Source organism: Solanum stenotomum, chromosome 6, assembly GCF_019186545.1.
Source record: "Solanum stenotomum isolate F172 chromosome 6, ASM1918654v1, whole genome shotgun sequence".
NCBI classification, from domain to species: domain Eukaryota; kingdom Viridiplantae; phylum Streptophyta; class Magnoliopsida; order Solanales; family Solanaceae; genus Solanum; species Solanum stenotomum.
In genome coordinates this window covers 40,829,144-40,848,120 of record NC_064287.1, presented here as the reverse complement: position 1 = coordinate 40,848,120, position 18,977 = coordinate 40,829,144, and the positions used below count along the sequence as shown (strand labels likewise).

Genomic DNA, 18,977 nt, shown 5'->3' with positions numbered 1-18,977 from the left:
ATTAAGAGGTGTGCTCTACCCCAGTAATAATTCACTTTATATGAATTAGATAGAGTATTAAATTAAGAGCCCATTTGGACGGGCTTAAAAAAGTACTTTTTAAGTAAAAAATAAAAAAATCAAATTAAAATGACTTTTAAATAAAAAATAAAAAGTAGGGGAATACCTACTTTTGGTTTTTGACTTATTTTAAGTCATTTTTTTACCTTGTCAAACACTTCCTAACTTGTTTTAAGTCATTTTTGACTTATTTTAAGTTATTTTTTATATTTGCCAAATACTTTCAGAAGTAAAAAACTGACTTAAAAGTAGATTTGATCAACTTTTAAGCCAATCCAAACACCCTCTAAAACTTGCAAATGAAAATCATAAGTTTTACCATAATGAATGAGATTGCTCCTTCCTCAATCAGAGATTTCGTCTTCAAACCCTAAATGTGAAAAAATTCTCAATAAGAAACGCTTCTGAACATCGAGTGTAAAACTATAAAAAAAGGAAAGAAAAGCATTAAATTTTACTAGTAGGATGTAAAGAATAGTGATCTAGAACCTAGGGAATTGTACTTGGAATAGTAATTATAATTATAATAAAAACACATCCACAAACTCACGTGTGAATTGTGATGTTAGGTTTTTGATACCTTTTTTCTATGAACATCAAACTCTCCACCAAAACCTCAAAACTTCACAATAAAATAAAAGAATAAATCTATGTTTAGCTGCTAATAGTATGGAATATTATCTAACTGTAATTATCCAAAATTAACAAAAAAAAAATGAAAAAGGAAAAAGAAGGAAAGGGCACTATCAGATAGCAGAAAGAAAGAGAAAGGAAAAAAGGAAAGCTTGCTGTTGCTGAGAAGGAAAGAAGTAAATTACTATTCAACCCTAAAACCAAAACCCCTCTTCCACTGCTCATTCATCATCACCAACATCAATTCCTTCTGCAAAATTCAGTCTAGTTAACTTTTTTTTATTTGGGAAAAAATGGTTTCTTAGGGTTTACTTTTGTTTTGATCCACAACAACTCATCTGCATTCTTGAAAAAGTTAAAAAAAATGCTTTTTTGGGTTCACTTGTGTATTATATCACAACCCATTTTTGCATTTTGCTGATCTATACAAATTCTTGCAGATCCAGCTTTGGGTTTCCACTCTTTCTTGATCTTTTTCTTGTTTCAAGTTCAGATTTTTCTTCAAATTTCAAGCTTTTTGGTGTTATTGGAGTAGTGGGGTTTGAGTGTCTTGTTCTAATTTTAGTTTTGATGAGTTTGTAAGCTCAAGTGAAGCTGTTAATTGACTTGCTTTTGTTTAATTTGTGATTGGGTTAGGGTTCTTGATATACCTCCTTGTGGAATTTTGCATTTTTTTTTGTGTGGGGACTTCCTGCTTGATTTGCTTATAGTGATTGGGTATTTGAAGTTGAACTGTTCTTCTGTTGCCAAGATTCTGTATAGAGTTGACTGAGTGGCTAAAAGTTCAGTTTTGGCCTTAGATTTTGGAATTGAAATCATTTTCAGACACAGTGCAAGGTGGCAAGGACTATTTTTTTGCCTTCATGTTCCAGGTGTATGTAAAGGAGGTAGTTTGAAGTAAATTGAATTCCCACTTTGAGATTTCTGTGTTAACTTGAGTTAGCTTAGAGGTGAAGTGGTTGGAATCTTGCTTAATTGTTCATGGGGGACACAATATGCTGTTTTAGTTTGGGGTTCCTGGGGGAGTTTGACTGATTAGTATTAGGGTGAGCTGACGCTGACACTGTTATGCCTCCTTCACCGGCTATGAGATGCTCTCCTGGAAGGGAGCTCAGGTCAGAAAATCACAAGAGAGGGCGCAGTCTTGAAAGTGGGATTCATTTGAGGGACAAGGATGATGATCTTGCCCTGTTTAATGAGGTGCAAACCAGGGAAAGAGATAATTTTTTGCTTCAATCAAATGATGAAATCGAAGACTTATTTTGTAAGATAATGCATTAATTTATGTGTTACATTTTAGAGCTTTAATTTATTTTGTTGCCAAGCACAGAAACATGCTCTTGGTTTTATTTTCCTGACTATATTGCTTTTGTTGCTCATTGTTGTTGGCAGCTACTAAATTGAGGTATTTTTCGGATTATAAGCTGGGAATATCAATTCCAGCTCGAGGAGAGAGTAGTGACCTGCTTAATGCGGAAGGCGATAAGAATGACTATGACTGGTTGGTTATGTTTATCTTTCAAGCATTTTACTCTTTACTCCCCTATTTTGCCATTTTGTACATATTTGTTGAAAATGAACTCAAATGCATAGTTTGCTCAATGGCTACATGCTTGCCCAAACTTTCTATCCATGTTTCTAATTTAGTTAAAAAAAATTCCCCTTTGTTTACGATTCTAAAGGTGTGGAGCCAGAAAGAATAGGCTTGTTCATTGTAAGTCTGCAGTAAAATTTTAGAAAGAAGAAATGCATTTTATCCTCTTCAGAGACATATTTTTATTTTTTAGCACACATGTTAGGTGCTGTAATTCTTCAATATACCCCTCATGCCTAATATGCTGTGTTATTGATGAAATGTTATCTAATATGCTGAGATTGATGAAATGTTATCTAATATGCTGAGTTATTGATGAAAGGTTATTGACTCCTCCGGACACTCCTCTTTTTCCTTCTTTGGATGACGAGAGTCATGAGACACGCCCGGCAAATCATGAGCAGAGGGGCCGGCCTAGAAGCCAACCCATTTCAATCTCTAGATCATCAACAGTGAGCATTTTAGTCATTCAACTGTTTTCCTTTCCCTTTTTTGGGAACTGTATTGATGATTATAGTTAAATAACGTACCAAATGCAACCTAACCATATCTATGCATGGAGCTTCTGTTGTAATTAATACAATCAATTTATTAACTTTCATATGGATTGAATGGCAGATGGAAAAGAGTCACAGAAGTAGTAGAGGTAGTGCCAGTCCAAATCGCCTTAGCCCATCTCCTAGGTCTAGCTATACTGCCGATCAATCAAGAGGAAGACCATCTTCAGCTCCTCATTCAAGTCCACCGCCTACTTTGCGGCATTCTACTCCTCCAAGGAAACTGTCTCCCTCACCTAAGAAATTCTCAACACCTCCTCCAAGGTCCTCTACACCAACTCCTCGGAGGTTGAGCACAGGCTCCAGTGGGACTGCTGCTCCATCGCAAGTGAGGGGCACCTCTCCTGTCAAGGCTAGTAGAGGAAACTCTGCATCACCAAAGATAAGGGCGTGGCAGTCAAATATTCCAGGATTTTCCTTGGAGGCACCCCCCAATCTTCGTACTTCACTGGGTGATCGCCCTGCTTCCTATGTGAGAGGGTCTTCTCCTGCATCCAGAAGTGGAACAAGGTCTGGAAGACAATCAATGTCTCCGACTGCTTCTCGAAGTGTCAGTTCATCACATAGTCATGATCGCGACCCTTTTAGCTCTCACAGTAAAGGTTCAGTTGCATCGTCTGGTGATGACGACATAGATTCTCTACAGTCCATTCCTGTGAGCCGTTCAGATCGTTCAGGTCCAAGAAGTATCAGTGGATTCCAAAATAAGAAAGCTCTTGGCCATCCAAAGAAGCCAGCAAGAGTAGTGTCCTCTAGTTCTGCTCCAAAGAGATCCTTTGACATGGCAATCCGGCAAATGGTATATTACCTTCCTTTACTCTTGCATAGTTACCAGAATTTGCGAAACACTAATATAAACCTGGCATTAGGTTGCTATATCGTTTTCTCATAAAGATGTCACTAGGATGGACAGTTGATTGGAAATGGGACCAACATGTTCAAGTTGTGCTAAAATGGGGTCTGGGTAAAAACAAGGGGTGGGGGCCCAGCTGTCATGTATACTTTAGGTTGTATCTTTCGAATGCTTGGGACTGGTTGCCAAAAATCCAAACAGAAAGTATAAAGAAATATTGATATTTTTGGAAGTGTGAAATGTTGTTGGAAGTTACAAGTTTTGGTTTATTGATGCCTAGTACTTCTTTAAACATCATTAACATTTTCATTATACTTGACACATCGATAAGGATCTTCCTTCATATGCCACATTTTACCAAGGAGCTATCCTGGAAACATTCTGAAATTACAATATAAAAGACACACATGCACACTAATGTTTTCCAAATTTGTGATTTTTAATCGGTATTTTCCATATTCATATTCATCCCCATAGTATTTTCATATTTTCTAAATCTACTGAGAGGAGTAAAATACTATTATCAACGAATCACTGATGGCACAGTAGCACTGGGTCTTGGACTATAATTCAACATCCAGGATCTGGAGTTACAGGATGTTAGCCTTTTGTGACCTAGTCAATGAAGTGGGTTGAGAAGGAGTGGATTTACCTTAGGCTCAGGGGTGTCACGTGACACTGCTTTGTCCCAAAACTTTATTAAATATATATATACATAATTGGAATCATAATAAAGGGTAAATTAAATAAAGTGACACTGCTTAACACAAAGAGCAACCAGGGTCAAACAGTGGACCTCTTATAAGTTGAGAAAACCGTCAACCAATGAGTCCAAAAAATCATATCCTAATTCTTTCGACAAGTTAATGTTAGACTTCTTAAGTAAGGATGTTGTTGCTATCCAAGTTAATTTTTAACTTTTTTTGCAAATTTATATCGCTAGACAATGTGTGTAACTGCTTTTTATTAATAATAAAAATCAAAAATTGCTCAGCAAGGATAAATACAAGTAAGGAGGGCTAAGCCTTACCTTACCAATCCTAATGAGATAACCCTAATGACTAATGAGATAACGAACGTCTACTAACACACACTCTTGCTTCTCTAGTTAGCTGTGTTATATTTTCTTCTTCATCTTCTATCTCGTCTATAAAATTGATTAAGATCGATTTGCGAATCAAATGAATGATGACTTTTTTTAGCGATCCTTTGATGTCTTGTATAGAAAAAAAGTGTTCAGAAATGAAAATTCATCGAGGAGAGCTATAGTAATACATGTGAATTGTGCTTTATTTATATTATGTTCTTTTTTTAATATAATGTTATACAGTAGTGTTTTATTATAAAATGCGACGCTGCTTACGAAAAATTCTGCCAGTGCATGAGGTCTCAGATTCAAATCCCATCAGAGACAATTATTTTTAGGTAATTTCTTAAGACAGAGAATACATGTTTTGGTGGTAAGTGTTAGGTATCTGAAGAATTAGACAACCCGGATACCACGGTTATAAAAAAAACATCTTAGACTTTTGTTTGTTCAGATAATTGGTTAAATCCTCAGGGGTTGGCCTGCTGGCAATTGACTTTAGCCTTGGGGTTTGCTCCCTTTCAAGGTCTCAAGTTCGAAACCCACTAGGTGCAAACAATTTCTGAGGGCCATCGGACTGGGTAAAACCTGAATTAACCGTGGTGCACTTGCGGGAAACTCCTTGCCGAGGGCCTGTGCACCCCCGGGATTAGTCGGGGCTCAAAGAGACTCGGACACCCGGTGCAAATCAAAAAAAAAAATAAAAAAATAATTGGTTATTCTACCATGGAAACTTGGAACGTCCCTTAAACCCTATTACCTGAAATATTTTCCCAATTTTCATTTTGGTATGTTATGATTAGTCCGCAAAGCATAAAAAAATTGATGGTAATACACTGTCCTTTTGATTACAAGTAGGGAAAATTATGTTTTTTCCTTATTTCAATTACTAAGGATCTTTTGATACATGCAATTGCATTTTTTTTTTGGAAAGTACATGCAATAAGTGAAGTTCCTTGAGAATATATTTCTTTTGAATTCCAATAAGTGAATTTCCGTGAGAAGAAAGTTGTCAAGAAACAAACTTATTTTTTTTCTTTTAATATGTTGATAGGATGTTGAGAAACAAATTTATTTTATCGTACTCTCGTTTTATTCCCTTTTAGATTAAAATTCTGAAAACCTCATTGTTTAAAGTGAGTTATAAGTTGAAAACGTAGTTAATTGTTTGAAAAATCAGAACAGCTACATACTGAAAACAGGCTAATTTATTAAATTTATTGTATTTGTTCAGTTTAATTATTGTTTATATTTATTAGAACAATTAACTAGTCCGACTAACACTAGTTCCTTAAAGGTACTTATCAATATACTCTTTTCCCCTTAAAATTCTGCTAAAGACGAAGAACTACTGGTGTGTTACATTTATTATTGGTAAGAAAGATCGATACGTTACATTATTTATTTTCTAGGTTCAAATTCAGGTCTAGAATCTTTACAGTGTCGGAGAATCATGCATCATCATAAATAAAGGTTGTTGCTGTAATTTATTTGAAGGACTAGCTATATGTCATAGAATAGAAGAGTAACAGTTCAAATAACCGTAATCTTGTTATACAGATCTTGCATGAGCATGTGAGGCATAGACTGTGTTTGAACTAATCTTTCGGCGTCTCTGCATCATTTGGTTGTTCCTTGACGCTTCACTTGTAGTTAAAGGCATGTCTCTTTACATCGAGGCAGTAAATAAGTCACCCCAAACTAAAAATTGAGTTAGGTGGTCTCTGCTATTGGAGTGTTACCCGACCAAACAAAAACTAGCAACACCTCCTAAGAAAGTGACCAGAATATTAGCCGTTTGCACTTACTTTGTTCTTCCCTGTTGTCATGTTTCCTTCTTGTTTCCTTCATTAGCATTTTTGCTTCTTTTCGCAAAGTGACCAGGTGAGTGTGGCATGTCTAGCCAGTAACAATCTTCAAACTTGCAAAACTTAAGATGTTAATCCATTGTATCACCCCGAGTGCAAGTAAAACTCCTTGCATACTAATTAAAGATATCCTAAACCAAAACTGTTTCCCTAACACCAAAGTGTTGGATTTAATAGAACAAATTATAGCTGGGAACTTGGCGCTTAATTTTTCTGATTAAGGAAATACAAGCGCTCAATTGCAGCTATATAATCACTGCATGGGAATGTATGGTTTTCTTGTTCAATTTGTTGAGAAAATATGTTTCTGAAGTCAACAATCCTATTGTAGGATCACAGGAAATCTCCCCAGAATATGTTCAGGCCTCTCTTATCAAGTGTCCCCAGTTCAACCTTCTACGCTGGAAAAACAAGCACCACTCATCATTCTATAATTTCCAGAAACTCCTCCATCACAAGTAGCAGTAATGCTAGCTCTGATCAAGCTACAACTGGACTACATGACAATGAAGGAAGTGAACAAAACCAGGAGGATATAGGTAATGATCACGTAAAGACAACATATGCTGATTTGCAGGATGAAGTTTTTGTCCTTGACAAGGCTGATTCTACAAGTGAAGATCTTGGGAAACAAATCTACGATAGGGTCTCTTGCAGTCAACTTGGTGATCCTGATGGTGACCTGAGGGTTGATTCTCTACTTGTTGGCTCTAAAATTTGCAGTCCACATGATAAAGCTTTGGAAATGGTAGCAGATGTGGAAGTCTTGAACTCGAATGCAAGCGTGTCCCACGTGATTGCTCTAGAAGATGCTACACTGTGTTCTAGATGTGGTCAATGGTACTATTACACTGAATCATTTGATGGGGATCTGAAGCTTTGTCCAGATTGTGTTCATTCAGAAGTACAATTGTGTGCTACTCCCCCGTTAAGTTCGGTAGTTGGTGAGAATTCTCCTGAAACTTGGACAGCAATCCTAGACAGATCAGTTGATGGTTTTGAATCAGCTGGGAATTCACATGATTCCTCAGAAGCAACTGGCAATAATAGATTAGGGGAATATCATCATAGATTGAGTCCAGATGAGGGTGAGAAGGTTTATATGAAGTCAAATGTAAATGATGGTGTGCAAAGCCACCAAGCAATGGCTCAGTCACCTAATGCTGATATCAGTTCCAAGCTTGTTCAGAATGCTGAAAAAAGAGAAGGTGCAGGTATTTCAGTGCTGCTGAATAGATCAAGTAGTGGGAAGGGGAACATTGTTCAAAACAGGACACTTTCTGCCACTAATATAAATTATGATGATTTATCATATGTACGAGATGCAGTGAACAACAGCTTGAGAAGCTCCACTGGATATGGTAGTGCATCTGCTTCATCATCCATTGATTTGGGCTCCACTGGTCATACAGAAACTCGCTTCCAGCGGCAATTAAGTGGAAGGAAACATGACTTGGAAAATTATCGGAATCAGAATGATAGAAAGCTCCAAAGCTCCAACTCATCCCTGTCTGGAACTTCAAGTCATGCAGTACAAACTTTAAGCATTGTGACAAGTTCCCTTGAAGAGTCCTTCGAAACGTCTGCTTCTGCCGACTTGCAAAAGAATATTGAGGTAGCATATGTTGATCGAGAAAAAGAACTGCTGCATGGAGAAAATACAAAAGTGGACAACTTGCGCGCTGAGGTTGAGAGTGATGATAATTGTAGAATTGCCTCCAAGTCAGTGGATCACACAGGATCTGTGCCATCAGTTGCAAATTTTGAGGAGTCCAGTTCATATATGAATTGTGAAAACTTGGCAAACTTGGACAATTCTGTGAATGTGGATCCTTGTGATTTGATTTCTGAAACTCGTCCTATTGAGGAAGTTGTGTCAAATTCTTCGGTTGATAAAGTAGAGATTGTGGCTTCTTTGAATCAGAGCTCACTACATGCAATATCTGAGCTGGAAATTGAGAATGGACATGTGGGTTCTCTTGATTTACAATCTGATGTTTGCTCCTTGCACTCAGAGAGCAGCATAGATGAATTAAATGAGCAGTTCTTGCATGCAGCGTCTGGTGATGGCAATGAAATATTAGCATCTGTTGACAGAGCTGATTCCATTGATCACAAGGACATCGCTCGTGGTATGTATATTTCTTGTGTTGTAATTATGCATTTTCTTGTAAAGGTTTTCCCTTTTGGAATGTGTATCAACTGTTGAACCAAATGACATAAGAAATCAAGTCTACAATCCCTTTAAAAGTTTAAGGTGTGTCCATCCACTAGTTTGCTCTTTTGTATCTGAAGTTTCATCTCTTGTGACAGAAGAATCAACTGTTACACTGGAGGGGCAAGGAGGTAACAGGCCAAGAAGCTTGACACTAGAAGAAGCTACTGATACAATACTGTTTTGTAGCTCCATTGTACATGACCTTGCATATCGAGCTGCAAACATAGCTATTGAAAAAGAGAATTCAGTTCTGTTGAAAGATTCACGGCCCACAGTGACTATAGTGGGCAAAGCGAATTCTGACAGAAGAGATCCGCGTGGTAGAATCTCAGGTAGACGTAATTCTAAGTCATCTCAAAAGGCTAGACAGAAGATGGAGGTAGACGCAAAACCTCCTCAAAGCAACACCAGCACGGAAAGTGATGAGCAAACGGACAAATCCACAACTCGCATTGTTGGAGCTCCTATTAAAGGTGACAGCTTGAATCCTCCAAAGCTGGAATCCAAATGCAACTGCACCATAATGTGATTACTCCCAAAGTTGCTCCTGATTAATGCTTGGTCGAATTCTATTTTGGTGATCAGCAGTTCCTTTTTTTGTTTGTTTTGCATTATTTGTAAGAAGAAATATATATGTTTCTAATAACATAATCATTGTAAAGCTTAATTGATTGTTAGGGAGATAATAGCAAAATGCATTGGAGGTTTGTTCCAATTGCCATATTCTTGTTAGTCCATTTGTATGTGATTCTAGTTTTTTTCACTGGAGAGCAAGTGTGAATTCTTTTTCCTTTCTGGTGCTAGAGAAAATTCTAAATTCACAACCCTTCCATTTGGGTTCATTAATTTTTTGCTGCAGATGAAATGGTTATTTAGCTATAAATTTTATTTATCTATTTATTATCACTATTATTAGTGATAATTTCAGAGACCTCTCTTTAGGTTTTGCTTAATCAAACTAACCTTCCCTATAGTTATCCAATGTCGCATCGGAATTCCCCTTCCTTGTCATTGAGCTGTCAATCAGTTTTTTTAGGGGTTTACAAGTTATTACTTAATTTTCTAGTACACATATAGGGTCTAACGGAAAAGCTATTGGGTTCGTTTGAACCCATAAACCCCCACCTAGCTCTGCCCGTATACTAGACTTTTGTTTAGCCTCATAGTTTTAACTTTTTTCCCGCCAAAACTCTGGAGAGTTCAGAAGGAATCCATATTATTTTGTATTTCTAAGTTATTATTATTATCCGTTTAGGATATAAAAGCAAATTCTAATCCCTATAGGTTTTCAAGATTTATTTACTTTGTGTTTGATTAAACTGTTTCCTTTTTCTGGTATAAGTGTGAGTTCTAATTTGGCTTCAACTTGAACTGGATTTGTCTATTTAACAAACAATTTTGTATGAATTTTTTTTCCCTTACATATACCAAGATTGTTAGTCCCATTAATAATTTCAAGATGTTAGTGATCACGATGGAAGATATTAAAGTTCATCCCGATTCGTATGGCTGCTGTTTGTGAACGTGCTTCTGAAATTCACGAAAAAGAAGCAGAAATAGTCACGAAAGTTGATGAAAATTCACTTACCACTGATACTACTATTGTTAACCAACAAATTCGAAACTATGATCGAGAAGAAGAAAATTATATTGTAGGAAAAAAGAGGAAATTCAGGAAATCATTCCAATGCCCCAAATTGTAAATGATCGAATCAATGAGTTGGAGAAAAAGGTAAGAGAGGTGAAATTTATAATGGAAACAAAAAAAAATATACTACACGGATGTTAGTGAAACCCACAATCGTCTCTCCATACCAACAACACAAATCGTTGAGAAATTTCTAACAGATGAAGAAGAAGAGTATCTATGTATGTGTAGTACTGGCAGCAAAAAGAACTTCCAGAAAGTTCGAGCGTGCCTCGACATTGGTGAACTAGAATTGAGAAGATGGGAGATGAAGAAAAATCTAAGATGAGTGTGTGTTATGTATTGCATGGGAAGTGGACTAAAATGCGTATCCATAATAAAATCAGAAAGGGCAATAGGATTCAAATCTGGGCTGTTCGAATGGATGACGATGAGTTGATTATTGTTCTTGTGAAGCTCAAGTAACAATAAAAGAAGAAGAAGACGATGAAGAAGTTAGCTTCGAAAAAAACCTACAAAGACGTTCTTTGTAGCTGCGCCTTGCAAATTAGTTTCGTTTTCACTGAGTTGTTGTTTTATTTTAGTTTTGCAGCTGCCAATCGGTTAGCTTCTGAGGGAAATAAAATTTTCTGCTCAATTCATTATTGTTGTATTGATTAGCTTGCTATGTGATTATGTTATTTCAAACTTAAATATGTTTGAACATGATTTGTGGTTGGATAGAATATCAGCGAAATCGAAGATTTGTAAGTTAAAAAATACACTTCCTGCTCAATTTAAATGGGATGAGAGGGAACATCCTTCATGTTTATCGCACTCATTGATCTCACGACCTTTTTTAGAACCATTTCGTCATCAAACCTTAATTCTTCACCTCTCCTCGACATGTGAAAGCTAAAATCTGTGTACTAGATAAGTCCAGAAAGAAGTCTTTAGGATCAACAACCACTTCTACCGTAACTGAGTAAGAAGTCTTTACATCCTTCTCAGTAAGTCTTCTGTTGGAATAAGCCGCAACACTTTTCTTTGGTGCACTAATTAGTATATGCATCGTATACATTGCTCTACTCACATTTTGGATCCTAGAAAGGATTTCAAATTCGAGTTTAATTCCCTCTATCTCATGTCATCAAGCCACTGTACAAATTTCGCCATCATCACCCCTTTTATAGCTGTGCATGCCTCGAGCACTCCCCTGCAGCCAATCTCCAAATGTATGCAGCTACACGCTGGCAAACAGGTATCGCTAGACATAGCATTGTATGTTCTTTAGTCACTACTGATTCCAATTCACAACATATAAAATCGGATGTAGCTTTACTTATACAAAAAGCTTTCTTGATTCCTCTTCTGCGAAATCAAAACTGTTGTATTGTTCCCATCATGCATTTGATCTGTTCGTTACCCATAATCTCCTATGCTGTAAAGGCTGCTGAGAAGAAATTGAAATTGAACTTGATACAGTTTATAGACTTAACATGTCAACTGAAAAGAATGCATCGTCCCAGCAACAACAAGCGAGAGACCAAATGCTGGTAAGTTGTCCTCTCCAAATTACAACTTCTACAATCTCTGGTGAACTAACGATGTTGTCCGTCCACTGTCAACATAGGAAACACCTGCTCTGCACCCAAAACAGGTTGGTGAATCAAGTCTAGAATTTGTTACCCTCTAAATACTGTGCACAACTGTTTTGTACACATATATCCAGTGTCTGCGCCTGACTTTTTACTTGAAACCAAAAGTTTCTAATATTTTGTGTAATTTTTATTCTATATATATCCAGTCGGCGAACTGACAGTGCTTCCTGTATTTCCTGCTTCTACCAAGGGAAATCCTCCTTCCATCTATGAGAAAGGTGAGTTACTGAACCTTTGATGTAATCTACAGGACTAATCAAAGATTTCATACATACCCTACTACTACGTTAGGTTCGACATCAGGTGGTTCTAACGACAAACAAAGCACAGCTAAGACAGTCGTTACTCAAGGTATGTGTTAGTATCATGCTCAGTTACTATCTTTCTGTATTCTCATTCTTGCATTCCTTACCCCTTTTNCTAGAATTTGTTACCCTCTAAATACTGTGCACAACTGTTTTGTACACATATATCCAGTGTCTGCGCCTGACTTTTTACTTGAAACCAAAAGTTTCTAATATTTTGTGTAATTTTTATTCTATATATATCCAGTCGGCGAACTGACAGTGCTTCCTGTATTTCCTGCTTCTACCAAGGGAAATCCTCCTTCCATCTATGAGAAAGGTGAGTTACTGAACCTCTGATGTAATCTACAGGACTAACTAATATTCATACATACCCTACTCCTACGTTAGGTTCAACATCAGGTGGTTCTAACGATAAACAAAGTACAGCTAAGACAGTCGATACTCAACATATGTGTTAGTCTCATGCTCAGTTACTATCTTTCTGTGTTCTCATTCTTGCATTCCTTACCCCTTTTAATATATCCAGCTCACAAAACAACTGTGAATTCTGTTTTGCGAAAAAAATTCAGTATGAAAAATCTCCTTGATTTTGTTGTGGCACTGGTACAGTTAAGATCATTTCACACAGGCTACCAACTAAGTTATGTGATCTTTATTTAAGAGATGATGAAAAATCTCGACACTTTGGAACATACATTAGAATATACAATAACCTATTTGCATTTACATCACGTGGTGTAAATTGTGATGCAGACTTAACCCGAAAAGATCGTGGTACCTACACATTTAAATCATTGCTCTCTCGATTCATATCTTGACATGGAAGCTCAAGCTCTAGAAAAAGGTAAACTTAAAAGAGAACAGTTTTTGTTCGCGAGTACTACTGTTACAAAATTCAAATGAGAAATGATGGTGAAGATGAAATATCGCACATTGGTAGATTGTTTCAGTAGTACTCAGTGGTCGAATATATAAAGGTTGAAAGCCAAAGATTGGATTTTGCTTCATTTAAACAGGACCTGTTTAGAATGGATGTATTACAAAGACTACTCGATATTCAAAGACTTGGAGAACGAGATACATCTATGTATATCCAAAGCTCTTTTTGTGCATGAAATAAAAATAGAAAAAGTTGTTTTTTTGGCTCGAAAAATTGAATTGCGCAGTAGCTCACGAACACTAAGAAGTATAAATATGAGTAAATTTCAAGGGATAACTTGAAAAGATTGAATTTGGGCAAGAGCTCAAAGAAAACGCAAAGGAATTAGGGTTTAAAATCTTCATTTTTGCATTTTCGAAAATAAAAAACGATGATTCTCAGAGATGCACATACCTGAAATTCTTTTGGAATCTGATAATTTTCCTAATGATCGGAGAATTACAACATCTATAACTTGTTTTCTGATTTGTATAAGTACAAGAAGATCGAGTAATATGTATCTTGATTCAGTTCCTTATCTTTTTGGTGCTTAAAGTTCGAAATTTTGTATTGCCACTCCTCCGTTCTGTAATTTTAGCTTTAATGGCGGCGATGACAGAGCTGAGACCAGTGCCATCGCCGCCATTGAAGCTAAAATTACAGAAATACAAAATTTCGAATTCTAAGCCCCAAAAAGATGAAGGAACTGAATGAAGATACGTATTACTCGATCTTCTTGTACGTATACAAATCAGAAAACAAGTTATCCACGGAAGAATTTCAGGTATCTGCGTCCCTGATTCATTAAAATCATCGTTTTTATTTCCTGGAAGGCGCAAAAATGAAATTTCAAACCCTAATTCCTTTGCGCATTCTTTGAACTCTTGCCCAAATCCAATCTTTTCAAGTTTTTTCTTGAAATTTACTCAGATTCAAACTTCTTTGTGTTCTTGAGCTACTGCACGATTCAATTTTCAGGCCAAAAAAGTTTAACCAAAAACCCAAAATTTTCTATTTTTTTCAGGCCATAAAAGTAACAAAAAAAAGAAGCTATTGCAAGTTTAAACATCCGAAGAAATTTTCTGATTAGACATCAAACTACAGTGATTCTTATCCTATTTATAAAAGACAAAATACAGGAAAAGTAGTGAGAAGTATGGGGGCAATATTTAGATGAAGTGACTATTCAAAAAAAGAAAATGCTTGAAGTTTTTAACACACTCTTAAAAGTTCTTATGAATACAAACATGGTATTTGGTGCAAAAGTAGTCGTCTTAGGAGGAGATTTTAAAACAAACACTTCCAGTTGTTCGTAATGGAAAAAAAAGAGGATTAACGTTTCCAGTTTTTAACATGCTTATTGCAAAGTTTCCAGAGAAAGCAACTACATTTGTTGGTATTGACGAAACTATTGAGCGTAACGATCAAACTAACTATGAAGATCTATTACACAATTTAAATCCTGATGGTTTGCCTTCTTATAAATTAACTTTAACAAAGAATTGTGTCATCATATTACTACAAAATTTGAATCCATAGGAAGGTTTATGTATACGATACAAGATTAACATGTTGTGATAGTAAAACACATATTAACAGTGCTAAAATAGCAGCAGGTGATTTTAAATAGTAAAACACATATTATCGGTGCTAAAATAGCTGCAGGTGATTTTAAATACACACGTGTATTTATTTCAAGAATACCATTAATATCGTTAGCTCATAAAAGATCACCAGTTTCATTTAAACGAACACAATTTCCAATAAAACTATGTTATGCTATGATTATAAATAAGGCACAAGGTCAAATACTTTATTTTGTTGGAGTTTACTTATGAGAAGCTGTTTTTTCACAGGGCCAACTTTATGTTGCCTTATCAAGAGCTAAATGTTCAAGTTCCGTTAAAGTGCTCATTCGTCCGGCCACACCAGCTAACCATGACGATCGTTGTACACATAATGTTGTTTATGACGAAATCATCCAATGATCATTCTTGCAAGTCTTCAGCCATCTCAAAATAAAATATGACGAGGTCGACAATGAAATATTACTTACCTCAAGCTATGGAAAAAATTGGTAATACAAACTTCAATCCCCATTTGTATCGAAGCTACAATATTGGCTCCAACTCGATCATGTATTCCATGCACATTATCTGATAGCTAACTTCATGGTGAGCAAATTCCAACTTTTTTTGTCTTCCTTTCTGTACGTGGCCTTTGTTAACCATCAGGCCCCTGTTTACAAGACAGGGCAATTGGTTGAAAATTACACCAACATCGTATTTCTACGTTACTGTCTCAGTTTGGGGTTAGTTCACGTAGCCCGTAGAAATTAAGTTTTCCTGAATTTTCTCAAAAATAAAATGACAATCAACCTGAATATGTTTCGTTCTTATATGATATACCAGATTTGAAGCAATATGAAGCGCAACCTATTATCACACCAAAGTTTTGATGAAGGAGAACTTCAATCCAATTTCAGTTAAAAAATGGTGTATCCACATAATTTCACATGTAGAATGTGTCACTGCTCTATACTTGAATTCTGCATTGGACCGAGATACAACCTTTTGTTTCTTACTTCTCCATGATACCAAGTTTCCACTAACTTGATTCGTTCCAAGGTCATGCAGAAGTGGAAGAGTACTTGAGTGTGGAAACGAAGTGAAAATACTAGAATAAATTTTTATTTAATTTTTTTTTATATATATCTATTGTATGTCATATAAACTAAAAAATGTCATGTGTACGCGCGTAAATAACATGCATGTGTACATGGCATGGGAGGGGTGTTTTTAAGATTACTTTGTATTATTTAGGGGTATTTTTAAGGCCGTCAGTAGCTTGGAGATGGAACTAATAATTCACGTTTATTAAAAGACTCAAAGCATCGAAATGATTTCATATCTAAAATTTGAGACTATTTATAGGTGATTTTGAGTTGATCGATTGAATAGTATAACACTCCGTAACTTCTAAGTAAAAATCTGAACTATTCCGTATGCATATAGGCTCGAACCCGATGATTTCTAATTGTATATATATGTGTTCAGATTAGTTTTTAAGTGTGAGAAGTGTCTTCGATGTGAATTAAGGTCATAAGAGACTCCTATAATATGAAAAATTTTGTGGCCTAATACCAACCAAATGAAAGGTCTTGAAATTGTCTTTCCAAAACCTTTTATCGTTCGTCAATTCATGTTATGTGCTAAAAAATATTATCATTTTACATGACCCCCTGCGCGAAGAGGACGCCAACTAAGTGACTGTGCAGTAGGACCAGTGCTATTGCCAAGGCTGCGCGAACAACCGCGCGACCTAGGCTCCAGGTGCGCGATCGCGCATGTTCTCTGAAATTATTTTAGTTTTCTCTTCTTTTCACGTTCTAGAAGGGGTAATTTCGTCCTTTCCTCATCCCATAATGTCAACCCTCGTCTATTAACCTCTCTCTAAAGTAATATTCAATTTGTTTTTATAAGTTACGATACATTTTTCTCCTATTTTTACCCATCACTTCAAAGAACAAGATCTACAAGAATTCTAGAGATTTAAATCACGATTCTTTCTTAAACTTCAAAATTAAGGTATGTAGGACTTCAATGAGGAATTTCTTTCATTCTCATGTCCAAAACTTCTCAATTTTCATGAAGTTAATTTCGTAGTTAGGGTTATCAAACCCACTTTCAAATTCACCATATCTATGATCTGAATTACATTATTTCTTGAACTATTTATTCATGATTATGGAGTCTTGACTATTGTACTTTTTTTTTGTGCTTAGCAAAGATTTTTCATTGTCATCTTTATTAGTTCTTGACATGATCTTTTGTTCATGATTCTTGAAGTTTATATTTCAAAGCATAATTTTAGAGCCTTCATATTATTATGGGAGCTATTTTTGAGAATCTTCAAGCTAAGCATGTTTTAGAAATTTCTAAGAACATGATTTGAAAGATATGCTCTAGAGAGAGATTTCATTATATAATTTTAGGAAGAAAGATTTGAGCTTTATCTTACAGATTTAAGCTTAGTCTCACACTTTATTCAGGCAGACAAACAATTTATCTATTTTATGAGCATATAAATATATAGAGACTATTTTGAGAGGATTATTTATTATTGAAAGAATGCAAATTTAGAAAATCTAAGTCCCATAACTACGTGAGACTGTGGAATTTGAGTATGACACCTTGTTGGTCAACTCCTTTAGCAGTTAGTGGATCCACATTAGATAGATAGGTACTATACCCTGGTAAAGTATAGACCAACCCTCCCAACTGGATTAGCTGTTGGATTCCATGTTGCTCACATGATTTATGTCGATTTTGAGAAACTCCACAGTAAAGTCATTATAAATTTTTATGTATTTGTATCATCATCGTGATTGCGTAGACATGACATATTAGCTTTATTTTCAATTCAGGACTACAAAACTAGATTTACCTTCATATTTTGAAAGCGGCTTCACATGTGATATTTATACACTGATTTCAAGATGACTTTCATTATTTTGTTTTACTTTATGATTATGCTTAGAGCCCATTTGGATTGGCTTAGAAAAGTAGCTTTTAAGTCAAATAAAAAGTTAAACTTAAATGACTTTTAAGTAAAAAAAATAAAAAGTAGGGGGAGACCTACTTTTGGGTTTTAACTTATTTTAAGTCATTTTAAACATATTTTAAATTATTTTTAACCTTGTCAACCACTTTCTAACTTATCTTAAGTCATTTTTTTTTTACTTATTTTAAGTTATTTTTATATTTGTCAAACACTTCCAGAAGTAAAAAATTGACTTAAAAGTAGAGTTGACAAACTTTTAAGCCAATCCAAACACTTCCAGAATCCATCAGTTTTGCCGATGCAAAGTGAAAAACTAAGTGAGTGTCAGATGGGGTACCATAAGCTTAAGCTAGATGAACAAATTTGACTCATCTGTTCAGTTCGTTCATATGTCCATTTGGAGATGAAATACATCTTCCCTGATTTTGTAAGTATACGAGTTTTGTTCTGTCAAGCACTTATCTTTTCAAATATTTTTGTAAATACATCTTCCATCCAATTTATTTATGATTCACTCTTAAATTATTGAACTTATGTGTCATCTGCAGGCTCAGAGAACTCACAGGAGGTATGAAAGAAATCAACCTTTTTTTGAGGAAGTGTCTGATAATGATGATTCATCGTCGGAGGAGACTGATCCTGATGTTGTCATTGAGGAGGAGGAGAGTGATTCTAATGTTGTTATCGTTGCGGAAGAGGAGAAGGAGGTGGAGATTGAACCTGATGTTGTTAACGTTGCGGAGGAGGAAGAGGAGGTGGTGGAGACTAAACTTGATGTTGTTAACGTTGTGGAGGAGGATGAGGAGGAGACTGTTTTTGATGTTGTTATTGTTGAGGAAGAGAGTGATCCTGATGTTGTTATCGTTACAGAGGAGTAGGAGGACGTGGAGAGTGATCTTGATGTTGTTAACGTTGATGAGGAGGAGGATGAGGTGGAGACTGAACCTGATGTTGTTAACGTTGCGGAGGAGGAGGAGGATGAGGAGATGGAGAGCGATCTTGATATTGTTATTGTTACAGAGGAGGAGG

The 18,977-nt window shown here is 35.9% G+C and overlaps 1 protein-coding gene across 2 annotated transcripts; it reads left to right on the top strand.

Moving 5' to 3' along the window:
* Positions 1–761: 761 nt before the first annotated feature.
* Positions 762–9,631, top strand: LOC125866910 (uncharacterized). Of its 2 annotated transcripts, none has more exons than XM_049547298.1 (6): positions 762–1,957; positions 2,086–2,194; positions 2,610–2,739; positions 2,906–3,643; positions 6,984–8,784; positions 8,969–9,631. In XM_049547298.1, the coding sequence occupies exons 1-6, from the start codon at positions 1,762–1,764 to the stop codon at positions 9,397–9,399; spliced, it is 3,405 nt and encodes a 1,134-aa protein (XP_049403255.1). In that variant the 5' UTR covers positions 762–1,761; the 3' UTR covers positions 9,400–9,631. The 2 variants fall into 2 exon arrangements, with proteins under 2 accessions (XP_049403255.1, XP_049403254.1); XM_049547297.1 differs by having other exon boundaries at positions 763–1,957; positions 8,966–9,631.
* Positions 9,632–18,977: the final 9,346 nt, after the last annotated feature.